We start from the raw sequence: 19,367 nt of genomic DNA on the forward strand, positions 1-19,367 counted from the left end.
ACACAAGGAAAACTTCACAACACATCTATAAATTGGCCTCATGGCTAGATACTAAGGAATCCAGTATGCAATCTACAGTAAGCAATATAGTTAGAACTAAACTTAGCAAGAAGTTTTTCCTTGTAGTAATAATCCTATCTTTGGCAGATGAATGACGAACTATGTATGAAATAAAAAGGCCCAGAACAGAAATCATCTCAGTTCATTTACCAGGTATAACTATTTAAGTCTAGTAATAATGACCCTTGGTTTTCTTAAAAAAAAAAAAAAGTACATGAAAAGTGTTCGAAAGCGTCAAATAACTGTAAGTAGCGAGGAAGACTAAACAAAATACTATCATCTCTGATTCACACATAGCTTTCAAGGCCTTTCAAATAAAAAGTAATCAGAACTGTCTGAAATATGGGAAACAGCATAAATACTTATTAACAGGACTGACAAAGGCTAGAGAGAGGCCCAGTAACCTATCAATCTGCTAAGGAAGTCAGCCAGTCATATACATGTATATGTGTGTATATATATGTATAGGCCTACTCTAGACCCCACAATTCCACTCGTTATCTGCCCAACAGAAATTTAAAAAGACCCATCCAAGAATGTCCACAGTAGTTTTATTCATAACAGCCACAAACCAGAAATGCAAACAGCCATTAACAGGAAAATGGATAAACTATTGTACATCCATATAATGAAATACTCTTCAGCAATAAAAGGAATGAACATTCAATTCACGTAATATGGAAGACTCTCAAAAATATTAAGTTGGGGGCCCTGGTTGACTCAGTCGGTTAAGTGTCTCTTGGTTTTGGCTTAGGTCATTATCTCAACAGTTCGTGAGATCAAGCCCTGAGTTGGGCTCCGCACTGACAGCACAGAGACTGCTTGAGATTCTCTTTCTCTTTCTGCTCCCCTGCTCTCAAAAAACAAACAAACACCCAAAACCAAAAGACAACCAACAACAACAAAACTTAAAAAAGTATTAAGCTGAACAAAAGAAGTCAAGATACAAGAGTACATACTGTATGGTTCCATTTTTATAAAGCTCTAGAATAAGCAAAATTATTCTATGGTGGAAGAAATCAGAACAGTGGTTGCCTCGGGGACAGGCAAGACTGACTAGAAAGGGACATGAGGTAACTTGCCGGAGTGATGGAAATCTTCCATATCTTGATTGGGAAAAAAGGTTACATGAGTGGATACGTGTGTCCAAACCCAAGACTACACGTGTTCATTTACTGTAAATTATACTTCAATGAAAAAAAGGACTATAAAGAAAAGGATACAGACAGGAAGTGGTACAAACACACCATCAGAATTCTCCAACTCAAGAAGGGTATATTGTGATTTGGAGGATAAAACTAACATTATCCTGGGAAATGTTAGTAGATATGTTGATGGATGTACTAGAAAATAATTAAAAACAAAATGAAGAATTTATAATTGGATTAAGTTAGGCAAACAGTGGGAATAAGTGCCAGGCTTCCCTTATTCATTCCCACTCTGGAATTCACAGTGTATACTTCTGAAAAGTATGGAGAATATTTATGTTCCATTAGCAAGAAATAGAAAAATCAAAACTATTTTTTTGTTTTGCTGAAAAGCAAGAATAAATCCAGTTAATGGTAGGTGAGGGTGGGTAAGACGGCACCTAAGAAACGCTATAAACATAGTTACCAAGATCCTAGAATCAAGACAGACCAAAGTTTGAACAAGGGGTTCACTGCTATGGACCAAATTGTGTTCCCCCACAATTCATATGTTGAAGCCCTAACACCTCCCAGTGTGACTATATTTGGAGACAGTGTCTTTGGGAGGTAATTGAAGTTAAATGAGATCATAAGGGAGGCAACCTGACCTGATCTGATACTTTAGAAGAAGAGGAAGTGAGAAAGATCCCCCCCGCCCCTTTCTCTTTACCATGTGAAGATACAGTAAGAAGTAGCAGTTTGCAAAGCCCAGAAGATAGCCCTCATTAGAAACTCTGCTGGACCTTGATCTGGGACTTCCAGCCTCCAGACTATGAGAAAACAAATTTCTGTTGTTTATGCCACACAGTCAATAATATTTTGTTATGGCAACCCAAGCTGACTAACGTATCCACCATTTATCATTCACAATAGGATGTCAGATCACAATAGCAGTAATCTTTGAAAATTCAGAAAAAAACAAATCTCTACAGACTGGAGGGAGACATTAAACCAAACCAAACACGCGGATTTCTAGAAATTACAATCGATAAGCCTGTTGTCAGAACTAGTAAAACTCTAGATCATATTATCAGCACATTATAAGTATTTAGAAAATAATATAGGAATAATAAAAGGTATATACGGTTCCACTAATGATAAATATTACCATAGCAACCTTAATTCCAATTTTTCCATTATTAGAGGCTATGTATGTGTAAGAAATACTCCAGGTGTGCCTTGACTTTAAAAAATCAGCTAAGTAGGGCGCTCGGGTGGCTCAGTCGATTAAGCAACCGACTTTAGCTCAGGTCATGATCTCATGGTCCATGGGTTTGAACTCCGTGTTGGACTCTGTGCTGACAGCTCAGAGCCTGGAGCCTGCTTTAGATTCTGTCTGTCTGTCCGTCTGTCTGTCTGTCTCTCTCTCTCTCTGCTCCTTCCCTTTTCATGCTCTGTATCTCTCTCTCTCTCTCTCTCTCTCTCAAAAATAAACAAACATTAAAAAAAATTTTTTTAAGAAAAAACTCAGCTAAATATCCTATGACACAGATTTTAATAAAATTATGACATATGGGGTGATGACAAAAGGTTAAATAATTTTGTCCAAAGAGTATTTATTCATTGCTTGGGGTCCACCTAGAAGAGTTTCTACAGCACTAGCTGTCTGTGGCTCTGCCTTTTTAAAAGCAATTCTTACCACTGATTTGAAGTCAGGCATGGGAAAAAGAAGGGCTAACACATTCGCAAATAAACGTAATAGTGGGAGGGACTGCTAATATCTCATGTGATAATATAAATTTGGGGTCTTGACAGAACTAAGATGTAATTCCTAAAGTTAAAAAAGTAAATGTATATCTTCCAGAGGATTTAGCAGTGTGATGTGGCTTCTTAAAAAAAACAAGCTAAAAAAACCAAAACAAGAACACACAAAAAGCCCTAATACTCAGTAATCAATTTATTCAGAAGAATACTCAGCATTGAGAGAGCTAAATTGTATGCTCCGACTTGAAGAATGGCAGTCACAAATCACCACTGGAGATGAGATGAGTCAGCCAGCCAATACGATGAGGTGTGTGGAAGCCATGCCACTGAGGGAGAGTGAGGAGTTTAGGATTTGTAACCCAAAGCAGCCTTTCCCAACCCAGGTAAAGTGCAGAAATTAAGCACTAAGGCATCCTCTTTGTGACGAATTAACTTCTCCACTATGTTCTATGATGGTGTTAGCTTCCAAAGGCCTTGGAGGATTGGCACCCTCTTTAGGGCTTTCTTCTCTGACAGTACTTCAAAAACATAAACCAAAGCTGCCTAAAATTTTGTCTTTTCCATACCCTTCTGTGGCTGTATTTCCTTATTCAATGAAATTAAGTACAGCACTCTTTTGCTCTCAGGATGTAGTAGAAAAAATGAAAAGAACATGGGTGCAACTGGTATTCTTGACTAGGTTTCCTACAAAAGAATACTACTACACAGCCCAGTAATTTTTAGGCTGAAAGCATACTCAAGAAACTTATTAAGATCACTGCTTTCTAACCTACAGCTTGCCTGTAAGTTCAGGCTAAGTACATAGTTTTAAAAAATCAGCTGTTAAGTCTTTGGGCAGAACCTGCAACCTTCCTCTAATATTAATTACCTTAAGAATTTCTGGTCTGTTTTACAATCTCTACAAATATGCAAAGTGTCCCTTATGACTTAATTTGGCAAAACTCCATTAATTTTAATAATCATATTCCCAAGGGTCATACTAAAAACTGGATAGGTATGACTAACTTATTAATAGGTCCCAATGACAGTAATGTTTATCTTCCTTAACTGCCTTGTTTACAGAAACTCTTTATAAGAGGGCTAACCACAAACTTAACATTACCAAGGAATTTCAGAATTAAAAATATTTTGGTTAATGTCTTAGTTTTCATGATAATCCCCAGATCTGCCTAAGATCACAGAGCTAGAAAGTGGCAAGTGATATCTGTAGCCAGTTTCTCCAGATCCAAGTTGCACATTCCAGCAGCTACAGCACATCACAGACCCAGATGTGGTAAGATGCGCTCCAGTGCACCACCCACGGTTCTCTCCCTCCCGTTCCTCCCAACTAGGAGGCTACAGCTAACAGACTGCCGCAGTCACGTTGCAGGGTTTGAAATCCCTCCCAGCCGCTCACCCTCTACTTCTCTTCACTTGTTTAATTCTTGTTCTGGGTTCAAGATGTAGTTCACAATGAGAAATACAAAGAAAAGTGAAGAGATAAGAGTTCTTTGGACACAATGCATTTTTAAAATGCACCGAATACATCTTAGAAAGAGTAAAATGACAGAAAAAAGAGGGTCTAGGTTTTCATCCCATTTCTGCTACTCAAAAGTTGAGTGGTTTCTGGCAAATGATGAACTACAATTCCCTCAAAATATCTATCCTACAAGGATGTCATGAGGACTAGAAGTATGAAAAACATAAAAATGAATGTTCTCCAAAAATGTCAGTTATCTTGAAGAGTAAATAGTATAGGGTTACAAATAAGAAGAAGCTGTTCTTCCCCATAAGACACCTAGAATTTTTAGGTTATATATTTAGAACTGGTAAAATGTGAGATCGAGCAATGTTTTTGAAGCTAATTTCAGTGTTTAACCAAACGATACTTCAATGAATCGCTATATACTGCTGAGATTATTTCTTGATTACACTCAGCAGAACCTCTGCAGCCTGTCCAGTAGAGATAAGATTGAGGAGGATTTTATAAGATAACAAATAATTTCTCTTGTAGGACATATACAAGGAGGGTTTTCTATTCTTTGCTATTTCAGACTCTTCAAGAGACCTTAGTCACAAAAGAGAAATGGGGAACACTTAACTTGGTTTGTACAAATTCTAAAGTCAAATAACCAATCTAGGTATTTTCAGTTGCTTTTTCCTACTTGTGAAAACACAGAATTTTAATATGGGCTCACAGGCAGGCCTACTTATAATGTTTTTATATATGATGTATTTACTAAGAGAAATTTCATACCTCACTACAAGATGCAACTGCTCTGTGTAAAGGTGTCAACCATTTGCTGTCTTTGGCATTAACTCTAGCTCCTGTAACAAGAAGAAAAAAATAAATTGAAATATTTTACATAAAATATTTTAAATAAATTTCCTGAAATATTAGTTATATATAGTCCAAATTGGGTAAGTAACAACTGAAAAAGTAGTACTTCATTTTTTTATACTTTCTGCTAATAAATTACCATTAAATCACAAAACAAAATTCTCCAATAAGGTATTAGCTCTTTTTATTAAAAATAAAAGAAACATCCTTTTATATATAGACTAGAAAAGCACCTTTATACAGAGCATATTAAAGTAAAAATAAGATCCCATTTTAAATCGTGTCTTAAAAAAGTCAAATACTTAATAAGAATACTCCTATGTAAAACGCAGACCATTACAAAGTCTTCATTACATTTCTTTACTAAGAATCTATCATGGTATACAGCAATATAATATCAAAATAGTTCTTCAATGAGGATAAAAACTGCATTAGGTATTCCTGTGTAAAATGGATACAATGGCTACCGACTTAAGGAAAAAAAACTGAGAAAGAAATGAATGAACCCACATGTCTTTCTGGGTTACACCTAAAGGTTTAAATAATTACAAAAATATCAACTACGTACAGTTATTTAAAAATCATTGCTGGGGCACCTGGGTGGCTCAGTCGGTTAAGCATCAGACTTGGTTTCAGGTCATGATCTCACAGTTTGTGAGTTCGATCGAGCCCTGTGTCAGGTTCTGTGCTGACAGCTCAGAGCCTGGAGCCTGCTTCAGATTCTGTCTCCTCTCTGCCCCTCCCCTACTCACACACTGTCTCTCTTTCTCTCTCTCAAATATAAATCAACGTTAAAAAAATTACAAAAAGTCACTGGCAATGGATAAAAATTATCCTTAATAGAATATAAATACATTTAGTGAGACCAAAAAAAAAAAAAAAAAAAAGGAGGGAAAAATCTATTGGCTATATAAAACCCACTGATTTTGTACCTAAATCCCAACCAAACAGAAGCAGCAACCAAACTGTAGCATTAGTATATATCTAAGTAAAAACACACAGCCCCAGCTCTTAAAAGTGTAGAGGGACTGGCAATAGGTCCTACACTATAAACAATCCTATATTTATATCCAAGATCATTACTAGCTAGTAAGAAAGGCCTTTAGATATCTAGTCCAAACTCCTTATTTTCTAGATGATGAAACACAGGTATGGCGGATAGCTTAACATCAAAGTATAGTAGAACCAAGGCTAAATTCAGATGTCTAATGTTTACACTGTATGTTTTGAGTGTGAGGTTCCAGGGAATAATCAAGTGCAGTGACTCGAAGTTACAGCTCTAATAACTACTAGCTATGGGTTCCTAACTAGCTGTGTGATCCCTCTCAACCTGTTTCTTCATCTATAAAGCAGATCTCCTAATACCTTGTTACAAAGATTAACATGATAAACACACAATACATGTATATTAGAATAGATTTAAAAGTCTTGAATGTGAGAGAAAAATGAAATGAAATGTAAGTGTATAAAACCATCCACAAATGTAAGAAGTTGAAATTCTGAGAGTAGCTAAACTCTGAGCAGTGACAGTGAGGACACTGAAAGAATCAAGAACCAACATGAGAGCTTTTCATGATTGTTCAGTTAGGCTTTGGGCAAAAGACAGGGGCTCAGCAAAATGAAGAACAGCTACAGAGAGTAGTATAATATTCATGTAATAAACATCTGAACAACCATCTGCTAGGCTCTTGGGAGACCAAAATGGTTAAAACACAGACTGCCTGAGTACAATAAAGTCAGCATTTATTTTGTGTAAGATCATCATCAAAAATCATCATGTAGATAGTGCAAACATTTTAAATGTTTACTGGTTAGGAGGTTAGAGTCCTTAAAGACAATAAAGGGGCAATATAGAAGCTAGGCCTCTTCATTCTCCCATTTATCTGGTTGGAATTTCAATTGTTCTCCATTATCCTTGTACCTCTCTCTACAATTTTTTATTTATGTGCATAGTTGAAAGGCAAGAATTGGCCTTAAAGCCTCAAAGGTAGTGACACACTCAGAAAAGACAAGTACTATGGACAAAGGCAGAAAAGAATGAGGCCTGATTATGGACCTTCAGCAAATGGGAAGGGTCAAAAGTCTGGCTGCAGATATTAATTAACAAGGAAATAGAATGTGGCTGTCATGAAAAATGAGAAGAATCTTTATGTGCTGATAAAGATCTGAGAAATAAAAAGTGAAAAAAGCAGTGAGAACTGTTTGAATAATATTCTTTAATTTTATGTAGAAAATGGAAGAGACAAGTAACTACGGAAAAGATAAATATCTATATTCATATTTGCTTTATATGCAGAAGGAAACTCTGGAGGAACACTAAGACATTAATAACAGTGGTTGCCTATACATTTGTGTAGGTGGTGGGGTACAATGAGAACTGTGTGATAGAGGACTGGGTTAGAAAGGCAACTTCACTGTACCACATACCTTTAAATATATATTTAAGATTTTTAAAATAAAATTGAAATATGACTTACTAAAAAAAAAAAAAAAAAAAAAAAAGAAATGTACTGAAGAAGGAATAAAAGGAATGGCCATAAAAAATTCCAAGAATTTGGCTTCAAGTGCTTCAAATTGGAAAGTAACTAGGAAGAAAGTAAAGATAGGTTTGTCTTTCTTTGGAACAGTTATCACATACACAGTTGAAGGACGAAAATCCAATTTTCATGGCCATTTGTCAGCCCAAAGTAAAAGACTGCTGGTACCATTTTTCCACTTTAAGTTATGATAATTAAGTAGTCTTTCTTTCTCTTCACTTATTTTTTTTAATGTTTTTTTTAATGTTTATTTAATGTTTCTCTTTGAGAGAGAGAGAGAGGGTGAGAGAGTGGGGGAGAGGCAGAGAGAGAGGGAGACACAGAATCTGAAGCAGGCTCTGAGTTGCCAGCACAGAGCCTGATGTGGAGTGTGAACCTACAAACTGTGAGATCATGACCTGAGCCAGTCTGACTCTTCTCGGGTGCCCCATCTCTTCACATTTAATAACAAATTTTATTGTTTTTATTATTTTTTAAATGTTTATTTTTGAGAGAGAGAACGTGAGCGGGGGAGAAGCATAGAGAGGGAGACACAGAATTGGAAGCAGGCTCCAGGCTCTGAGCTGTCAGCACAGATCCTGATGCGGGGCTCAAACTCATGAACTGTGAGATCATGACCTGAGAGGCAAATTCGGACACTTAATCGACTGAGCCACCCAGGTGCCCCATAATAACAAATTCAAAGTTAATTTATCAAAAAACATGAGTGACTGTAACAATCCACTGATAGTTTACTGAGGATACAAAATACTACTACTTGCTATTAATGTAACAGGCAACTTGATTAAAAAATCTGGCTTGTTTTTTGTAGATTCTAAAGATAGTTATCTGAAGGAAGATGAGCACCATCGAATTTTAGACATCTGATCATATCTTTTTCAGAAGACACTCATCTTTTGTTTAAACCATATGTTTCTTCTAATAGCATTAATCAAATGTTTTAATTCCTTGGAAATTAAAAGTCAAGTATATGAGAAATGGTTGAACTACTTCTAAGGACACCAACAGAACAAATATCTCGCCTGCCCACATCCATTAATTAGTATGCGCTTTACATATTAACAGGCAAATACGGCATAGCAATGCACATTATAAGAGCAGCAGTGGGTATAAAATGAAAATGGAGTAACAGCAACAAGCATGGCGGCACACTTCAGATGACCAGGCTCCCAAAAATCATCTTAGGAGAATTGTGAAGGTAACCAGACTTCTGTTCTACACAGACGGCTCCAAAATTAACTATATATTCATAAACACAAACTACAAAGTCATTCCACTAATGGAAAATATATTTCTAGAGTAAAGTTTACTAGTCTAATAGGTGAAAACCAGTCACAATGGCTAACAATGAAGATGGAGACAGAGGAAAAAAGATCATATCAACTTAAAACATAAAACAGCCTTCAAAGAGAGAAAATCAAAATGTAACAGCTCTAGTGACTACACCACATACTCTATACGTGGCAGAGTATAATATTTGTGGTTTCTAAATCACCAAGAAAGAATTAATTCCTTTACTATTTCCTAATCATCAAAACAGAAGAGAATATATAACAGCAGCTCCATCCCTAGTGTTGAAGTTAGGTTACTGGGAGGCCCCTGGGTAAGAGGAAGAACTGCTGAGAAACTGAAGAAAATTAAGATAGGAATTTAAGAATGGTATTACTGACTGACTACTGCAAACCAACATTTACAGAAAATCTCTCAGTGCAAGAAGCACATTTCATTAAATCCAAGACAGTTATGTCCAATAGTATACCAAATACTTTCTTTACGCCACAAATCCACATATAAGGGAAATCTATGAGCCTTCCCTTAAGATAATAAGTAAGCAGCCAGCACATATGCCATGTCAAATATCTGAATTTGGATCCATCTTCCCAGAGTAGAAGTGTGATTAGATTTCTGCAATATTAAAAGCAAAAAAGAAAACAAGCAAACAAAAAACAACTGCAAGGTAACCAAAACAGATTGTATCCATTTGATACCAGAGTTAATGATTATATAGAAAAATTCAGATAACCAGCTTCTCTTTTCATTTCACACAGTCTTTTCATTTAATAATTCATATATATAAAAATGTACTCTGACAGTTTATAAAAGAAAAAAAATTAAGGTAAGATTTCCAAGATTAAGCAAATGCCTAGTTCATTTGAAGGTAAACAAGAAAATAATTTTTTAAAAAATCTGATTTACTTACATCAGTCTATTCTGGGCTCTAGACAACAGTGTAGCTGAAGAGAGGTCTGGACTCATGAAGAGACAGTCAGGGGTTAGTGGAAGGAGCCGGGGAGCAGGAACTGTGATCTAATAATGGCTCTGTAACCAGCAGGCTGTGTGACCTGGGGGGCTGTTCCCCACAACCCAGACCTTCACGTTGTTAATCATAATCCCTGACTCCTATGCCTTGCTGTGTACATGGAGGGTGGGGTAGAGGGCGAGGGAGGATAGGGCCCAGGTTGAAACAACAGAGGGAGCTCCTGTTTCCACAAAGTGGGTTCCACAGGTCAGGAACTCAGATCAGGAGCATCCCACTTGACTCTAGGTCTCAACTCATCTGTTTTTTTCCCCTAATCAGTCAACAAAATGTGCCAATTCTCTGAGCTTTGAAAACTCAGTTATTAGTAAAACAAGGGTTTTGCTAAGTGATCTGTATGATCCATTTCTAGTTACAACATTCTATTCTATTTTGAAACAGGTACCCAGAATGAATTATTTCACACTTATTAAATACCTTGCCCTACCTTAACATTAGGTAGATGAGGTAGCATCTTCATAATCTATACCAGGTGTCTTTAAATTACAGCCCACAGATTGCCAACCACCTACTGGGTAAATAAAGTTCTACTGCAATACAGCTACACCTATTACAATGTTAACTATGTGGCTTTCACATTAGAGGAGTAGAATTAAAAGTAGTTGCCAGGTGTCTGTCTGGCCCTTTACATAAAAAGTCTATTGACCTCTGAGCTAGGCTAAGTACTTGATAGTAGATATTATTAAAGTTATTTCTATTGTCAAGGTGTTTATAATCATTATAAGTACTCCCACTAATAATATTCTCAAGCTTCTCCTTACAGAGAATAATTCTCTTTGCTACTCCTAAGCTTCAGAGGAGACTGTCCAAATCCAGTGAGCTGGACCAGGAGCCAAACACTTTCATTACTCTTCTCAAACTGGAAATAATGCTTTCCTTTCGCTGCCTACCATAAGCAGTGGTAAAAGCTTCAGATTCTGTTTTCAGGTTGGGAGTGAAATAAGCAAAAAACAATTACATTTCCACTTTTCCACCTGCAATGCTAAAAAACAAACAAACAAACAAACAATCCAAAAGCTGCTGAACTGTATCATTTATGATGGTATTATGGACACCAGATACCATGGTTGAACTGTGTCCCCTCCACCCTTCCCAAATTCATATGGTGAAGTCCTAAACCCAGCACCTCAGAATGAAAACTTATTTGAAAACAGGGTCTCTACAGAGATAAGTTAAAATGAGGTTATTAAGGTGGGCCCTAATCTGAGTGGTATCCTTTCAAGCAGAAGAAACGTGGACTCAGATATGTACAGACAGAAGACACAAAAAGAAATGGTCATCTACAAGCTATGGAGAGAGGCCGAGAACAGATCCTTCCCTCACAGCCTCATAAGTGATGCCACCAAAACCTTGATCTCAGACTTTTAACCTCTAGAATTATGAAAAAATAAATTTCTGCTGTTTAAGTCACTCAACTTGTGGTACTTTTTTATAGCAGCCCTAGCAAACTAATATACCAGCAATGAAGGTTTTCAAGGGCCACATACTTTATGTCTAATTCCTAATACCAAAAACGTAATATTCGTATTTCCTTATTAAGGACTATATTTTCTATAACAGACTAACCAAATGAATTTTTGACTTACCCAACACAGTCATTTACCAGTTAATCACACACTAGAAACAGTCTGAGGTACTGCTAAAGCTATAATTTTAAATACAAGCATTAAATGAATAGCCGTCATAAAAGTATATATAGTTTGTAGCCCAGAAAATTTAGTCCTTAAAACAGAAGTTCTTCACTAAAAGTAATTATCTACACAAATTTTGCTAAGTCAGTGGGCAGAGTGGAGGGGGCAGAGTGAAGAGGGGAGCAAGACTACAGCAGAGTAACTTTTGGCCAGTTATTAAATCTAAATACCTTAGTTTCCCTCTCTATAATAATAATACCTTCACAGAGTTAAGAGTGAAAAAGTAAATTTAGAATAGTACTTGAAAGGTAGTAAGAGCACAAAGTTTCCTCTTACTATTTTACCTCAAAAAATAATAACTGTGAAGTTAATTCCACTAGACTCCAGTGTTACTATAGGTTCTACAGAAGGATTTACTTGTTTGATTACACATAACACGTCAAGAATGATACCCCTCATCCAAAAATCTTGGAGGTGAATCATGTATAAATGTATGATTTCCAATGAAGTTAGTTCTGGACTGCAGGCTAAAGAGAGTCCGTAGTTTTGCTCTTAACAAAAAACCTAACCAAAATATAAAAGAGAATATGAGGAAATAACATCCTTAATACAACAAGAAAACAGTTGCACCTGCAAACCAAACTATGAAAATTTCCACCAAATACAGTGAAATCTATACCAAAATGAGGAAGGATACCAAATGAAGCTTCTTTGGATTTGGGGAAGGCCACGGAGTCTTCTAAAAGAATGTGTTTGTGTGTATGTGCATCTGTCCTTTTTTCCCTGCTGTGTCCCAGAACCTCTTTCTAACAATCTTTCAGATGATCTACAGCAGTATGTGGGTAATTCACAGAACTCTAACTTCACAATACAGAAGAACAAAGTGGGGCAGTTCTAAAAGAGGGACCAACCAGGCATCTTTACTATTTTTGACCCAAATGAAGATGGAGGGTAAGAGCCAAACACCAGCAGATGACTACCTAAGGACCTGTGATCTAAGGAGGTAATGACATGAAGTACGCAAAGAACTGAAGGAAGCTCCTCTGCTAGACTGAGAAAACCCATTTAGCGTGAGAGCTACTGGAACAAACCTAACTGATGCTCACTTTTTGCCCCTGCCTACTCTATTTGTTAGCAAATAGCTGTTCCAGAGAGAAGAATATTCTTCAAAGATACGTAAAGATGCAGCATGGGACACTAGGGAAAATATATATGGGAACAGAATACACTGAGCAAACAGTCAATAGGTATATCTGAAAGATATTATCCCAGGAAAGCAGAGGATGAATCTATAAACTACTCTATACACAACCTCAGAGAAAGTAAGCTCTGAAGAGAGACCTTAAAGAGTTCCAAGACAGAGGAAAAACAATGCAAAGGGATGAGAGCTGGCAGAGATCAAGAAAGAAAGAAGGAAAATAAGACAATCATAGATAAAAGCCTAGAAATTACAGAAGGTAAAATAAACATGATTTAAAACACAGCCAGGAATCTGAACCACAGTCCAAAAACCTACATCAGACCAGGTCACTTCCCTCAAAAACTCTCCTTTGCTTTTCCACGTCACTTTAAGGGCCAAACCAAGTCTTTGCCAAAGCCTATAAGGCCACACATGATCTGGAACCTTGCTACCTCCTCCACTTCTTTTCCTGTTTTTTGCACTTACCTCCAAACATGCCACCACCTCAGGGTGTCTGGTCTTGTTCTCTCCATTTCCTCTAAATATCTGCATGGTGTACAAGGTTTGCTTCCTCATCTCCTTCATTTATCTGCTCAAATGTCATATAACACTGAATCTTTTCCTAATAACCTAATATAAAACAGGAACTGATCCCCACCCAATATACTATTGCTTTAATCTTCTCATAGCAATTATCACTTACAAGACAAGCTATAGGTATTAACTTCTTACTCCTCCATCAAAACAAACTCCATGAAGGCTGGGACTTCCATCTATTTTATTTACTGCTCTACCCACAGCACCTAGAATAGTGCTTGATACACAGACACGCTCATTAAATATTTGATGCATGAATGAAGGACAATAACCTAAAACTAAAAGGAAAAGATAAAATTACAATCAGAGAAAAGCTCATAGAAAAACATACAGTAGAAAAAATTTACTGACAGAAAAACACAGAAATAAAATATTCAAAGATTCAGTGGACAATAAACATGAAATAAAAATCTAAGTTTTAGGGGCATCTGAGTGGCTCCATCGGTTAGTCTTGATTTTGGCTCAGGTCATGATCTCACGGTTCGTGAGTTTCAGCCCTGCATTGGGCTCTGCACTGACACTGCAGAGCCTGCTTGGGATTCTGTTTCCCTCTCTGCCCCCACCCCCCTGCTCATTCTCTATCACTCTATCAAAATAAGTAAAAATAAACTTTAAAAAAAAAATCTAAATTTCAGAGCTAGAAGTGCACACTGACATTTCCCAGCAAAAATAAACAACAGATTTAGCCTGTGTAAGTTAGTACTGGATTTTAAGGATAAAGAATTGAATCCTACAGGCATCCAGGCAAAAGAGAAGTGACCATAATGGTGGAGGTGGTATTGGGGGCAAGGGGGGTGAGGGGGTGAGGGTGGGGGAGGGGGGGGAGAGTGGGGAGATGGAAATGGTCAGCAGAGAAGAGCCTGATCCAAGATTTGCATTTAATGCTAGAAGATACTGAAGTAACGTCTATAAAGTTGAGAGTAGAAAGCATGAATCAAGAATTTTATAAGTAGCCAATCTACCTTTCAGTTAAATAAAAAAGGCAACAGTCCCAAATAAATAAGAATAAATACATAAGAACAGTCCCAAATAAATAAATAAGAATGAGCTCTTACTGAAAATTAAAAAAAAAAAAAAAGAAATAACAACAGCAACAACAAAAAAACACCCAGCCCCCAACAACTTGATGATGTCTATACAACCAAGAGATACACAAAAAGAAAAAAACCTGGGGCTAGAGAAGCAATGGATAAGGACTGGGGGTGCGTGTGAAAACAGTGGGAATTCTGATTACAAAATAGAACGTAAAGTCGTAATTCTTGACAATGAAAAGACAAGAGTGAAACAAATTAGAGAACACGGTTTCCTACTTCCCACCATAGGAAGTCAGAAAACAATCAAAATCCAAACACGAACATGGAAGGACAGGACTATAGGCTGATGTCAACCTTTTTATCTTATTCATTTTTCATTTCAGAGAAATATGTAGCAACAAATAACCTTGTTATCAACACCAAAGTAGTTTTTATAATATAAAATTAATGCATTTACTTTATTGTGTTTTTATTGAAGCATATCATGACTTTGGTATAATGCAAGAGCTAAATGGGGATTGTTTCACATTAATTTTCTTAAGATTATTATTTTTTTTATTTAAATTCAATTTAGTTAACATACACTGTAGTCCTGGCTTCAGGTAGAACCCAGTGATTCATCTCTTACATATGATACCCAGTGCTCATCCCAAAAAGTACCTCTTTAATGCCCATCCCCCCATCATTATGACTATAAAATGTCACTAATTATTGTTATTTTTCATTTTTTAATGTTTGAGAGAGAAAGAGCGCGCGCACGCACACATGAGTGGGGGTGGGGGAGAGAGAGAGGGAGACACAGAATCCAAAGCAGACTCCAGGCTCTGAGCTGTCAGCACATAGCCCGATGTGGGGCTTGAACTCAAAGACCCGAGATCATGACCGGAACCAAAGTCAGACACTTAACTGACTGAGCCACCCAGGCGCCCCAAAATGTCACTAATTATTAATATGAAAGGCAGGAGCAATCTTCCCTGAACTTTCTATGTTAACAGTTTTCACCGCTAACATGAACAGATAAGCCTACTTTTGTTGCCTACTTTCTCCTCTCCATGTATTCCATTCTCTTCTTTGTTTAGAGACTCGATCAGGTCAAACACCTAGTTTCAATTCTAATTTCCTAAGTAAACTTATTAAAAGTTCATTCAATATGATTATAAAGTTGTTTGATGGACACAGAATTTGAAATCGAGGGTATGGAAATCAGAGTCTATCTAACCTGGGCCTCAACAACCACAGCTTTCACACCAAATTTAAGTAGAACTCTTAAAGCACCACTACACAAACTTAAAGTCTACTTTTGCAGATTTAAAGTATACTATTTGGAGACTACTGTATTGAGTGATATTTATATTTTTCCTCACAGTTTTATTGCGATATAACTGACTTATTGACAATAAATTTCATATTAAAAAAAGATGTAATTGACTTATATAACAATGTATTAGTTTAAAATATACATGATTTGAAATGTATATTGTGAAAAAATTACAATAAGTTAACATCCATCACCTCAAATAGTTAAAAAAAAATTTTTTGATGATCTACTCTCCTATAACTTTCAAATATACATTATTGTTTACTATAGTCAACATGCTATAAATTACATCCCCAGAACTTACTTATAACTAGTAGTTCCTACCTTTTGACTGCCTATACTCATTTCCCCCAACCTGGCAACCATCAATTTCTTCTGTTTCAATGAGTTCAGTTTTTTTCAGATTCCACATATAAGTGAGAATATGCATTACTTCTCTTTCTCTAACTTATTTCATTTAGCATAATGTTCTCAAGGTCCATCCATCTTGTTGGATCATTGACAAGTTATCTTTTTTATGGCTGAACAATATTCCAGTGTACACATACACACGATTTCTTTATCCATCCATTGACAGACATGTAGGCTGTTTCCATGTCTTGCTTATTGAGAATAATGCTGCCATTAACACGTGAGTGCAGATATCTCTTCTAGATAGTGATTTCATTTCCTTTGGGTATACACTCAGAAGTGGAATTGTTGGATCCTATGGTAGGTAGTTCCATTCTTAATGTTTTGAGGAACCTTCATACTGTTTTCCACGGTAGCTCTACCAATTTACACTCCTACCAACAGTACACAAGGCTTTCCTTTTCTTTACATTCTTGCCAAAACTTTTCACCTCATCTTTTTCATAAAAACCATTCGAATGAGTGTGAGATGATATGTCATTGTGGTTTTGCTTTGCATTTCCCTGATGAATAGTGATGATGAGCATCTTTTCATGTATCTGTCAGCCATATGTAGGTCTCTTTTGGAAAAATGTCTTTCCAGTTCCTTTGCCCAAAATTTAATCAGATTGTTCTGCTATTGATTTGTGTGAATTTTCTATATTTTGGATATCAATCCCTTATGAGATACATAATTTTAAATATTTTCTCCCATTCTGTACATTGCCTTTTCATTTTGTTGGTTTCCTTTGCTGTACTAAATGAAACCTTTTAGTTCACTGTAGTCCCTGCTTGTTATTTCTGCTTTTGGTGTCAAATCCAAAAAAATCACTGCCAAGACTGAGGTCAAAGAGCTTACCCCCTACAATTTCTTCTAGGAATTTTATGGTTTCACGTCTTTAACCCATTCTTAGTTGATTTTTGTATATGGTAGGAGACAGTGGTAAGGTTTCATTCTCTGCATGTGACTGTTCAGTGTTCCCAACACCATTTATTGAAAAAACTGCCCTTAACCCATTGCATATTTTTGGCTTTGTCATAAATTATCATATACACATGGATTGAGTTCTGGGCTTTCTTTTTGCTCCACTGATCTATGAGTCTACTTTTATGCCAATACCATACTAGTTTGGTTACTACAGCTTTGTATATAGTTTGAAATCAGAAAATGTGATGCCCTTAGCTTTGTTTTTCTTTTCCAAGACTGTTTGGGTTATTTGGGGTCTTTGTGGTTCCATACAAATTTCAGTACTGTTTTTCCTACTCCTGTTACAATGCCATTGGAATTTTGATAAAGACTGCAAGCATTAAAGCTGTAGATTGCTTTGGGTAGTATAGAGATTTAACAATATTAATTCTTGTAATTCATGAGCATGGAATATCTTTCCATTTATTTTTATCTTCTTCAATTTCTTTCATCAATTACTTATTTGTTTTCAGTATACAAATCTTTTACCTCCTTGATTAAATTTATTCCTACCTATCTTACTCATTTTGATGCACTTTATATCTTTTTGATGGGACTGTTTTCTTAATTTCTCTTTCTGATAGTACATTATCAATCTATAGAAAGAAACACAATGATTTATGTATACTAATTTTGTATCCGGAAACTTTACTGAATTTATTAGTTCTAACAGTTTTTTGGTGAACTGTACAGTTTTCTATATATAATGTCATGTCATCTACAAATAGAGATAGTTTCACTTATTTATTTTCAATTTGGATGTCTTTAATCTCTTTTTCTTGCCTATTTGCTCTGCCTGGGATTTCCAGGATTATGTTGAATCAAAGTGAAGAGAGTGGGTACCTTCATCTTGTTCCTGATTTTAGAGGAAAAATGTTCAGCTTTTCACTGTTGAGTATGATGGTAGCTGTGGGTTTGTCATATATGACCTTCATTAGATTGAACACTATGTTGAGTGTTTTTATCATGAATGGATAATGAATTCTGTCAAATGTTTTTACTGCACTGAGATGATCATGTAATTTTTATCCTTCATTTTGTTAATGTGGTGCTTCTCAATGATTTGCAGATGTTGAACCATTCTTACATTCCTGCAGTAAACCCCACTTGAAAATGGTGTATGATCCTTTTAATGTACTATTGAATTTGATTTACTGATATTGTGTTGAGGATTTCTGCATCTGTGTTCATCAGGAATACTGGCCTATAATTTTCACTTCTCGTAGTATCCTTGTCTGGTTTTGTTATCAGGACAATGCTTGCCTCATAAAAAAAGAAGTCTGGAAGTGTTCCTTCTTCCTTAAAATTTGGTAGAATTTACCAGTGAAGCCATCTGTCTTGACTTTTCTTTGTTAGGAGGTTCTTGACTACAGACTCGATCTCCTTACTAGTAATTGGTCTGTTCAGATTTCCTATTTCTTCATGATGCAATCTTGGTAGGTTGTATGTTTGTACAAATTTATCCATTTTTTCTTGGCTGTCCAATTTGTTGGTATATAACTATTCATTGTCGCTTACGATCCTTCATATATATATATTTTTTAATGTTTATTTTTGAGAGACAGAGTGTGAGCAGGGGAGGGGCAGACAGAGAAGGAGACACAGAATTGGAAGCAGGCTCCAGGCTCCCAGCTGTCAGCACATAGCCTAATGCGGGGCTCAAACTCATGAACCCCAAGATCATGACCTGAGCCGAAGACGGATGCTTAACTGACTGAGTCACCCAGGTGCTCCTGATCCTTTGTTTCTGTGGGATCAGTTGGCATGATTCCTCCTTCTGATCTTATTTAACTTGAGTAACTCTCCTTTCTTCTCGATAAGTCTCATTAACAGTTTGCCTATCTTTTGGGGGGAAAAAAGTTCTTAATTTCATTAATTTTTCTATTGTTTTTAGATTTTCATTTATTTCTACTTTGATCTTTGTTATTTCCTTCCTTCTGGTAACTTCAGGCTTACTTTCTTCTTTCTCTTGTTCTTTGAGGTGAAAAGCCAAGCTGTTTGAGTTCTTTCGCTTTTCTTAATGCAGGCAATTACTGCTATGAACTTTCCTCTTAGAATTGCTTTTGCTACACCTCGTAAGTTTTGGTATATTTTCATTTTCAATTGTCTCAAGATATTTTTTGCTC

The 19,367-nt window shown here is 36.3% G+C and overlaps 1 protein-coding gene across 8 annotated transcripts in view; it reads right to left on the reverse strand.

Annotated features, from left to right (window-relative positions):
* The window catches only part of ANKRD28 (ankyrin repeat domain 28), a 200,668-nt gene that overhangs the window by 62,566 nt on the left and 118,735 nt on the right, over positions 1–19,367 (reverse strand). For 6 of the 8 annotated variants that reach the window (XR_006299512.1, XR_006299511.1, XM_043595436.1 and 3 more), the window contains one exon: positions 5,188–5,258. The exons of 1 other annotated variant lie outside the window; for it this stretch is intronic. Coding sequence is in view for 4 of the 7 variants with exons in the window: in XM_043595436.1 (XP_043451371.1) it covers positions 5,188–5,258 (71 nt within the window). In the remaining 3 variants the exon portion in view is untranslated. Of the gene's footprint in view, positions 1–5,187; positions 5,259–10,008; positions 10,091–19,367 lie in introns of those variants that run through there. One more of the 8 variants, XM_043595439.1, reaches the window with a different exon arrangement.

The sequence above is a fragment of the Prionailurus bengalensis genome, chromosome C2 (assembly GCF_016509475.1).
Source record: "Prionailurus bengalensis isolate Pbe53 chromosome C2, Fcat_Pben_1.1_paternal_pri, whole genome shotgun sequence".
Lineage (NCBI taxonomy): Eukaryota > Metazoa > Chordata > Mammalia > Carnivora > Felidae > Prionailurus > Prionailurus bengalensis.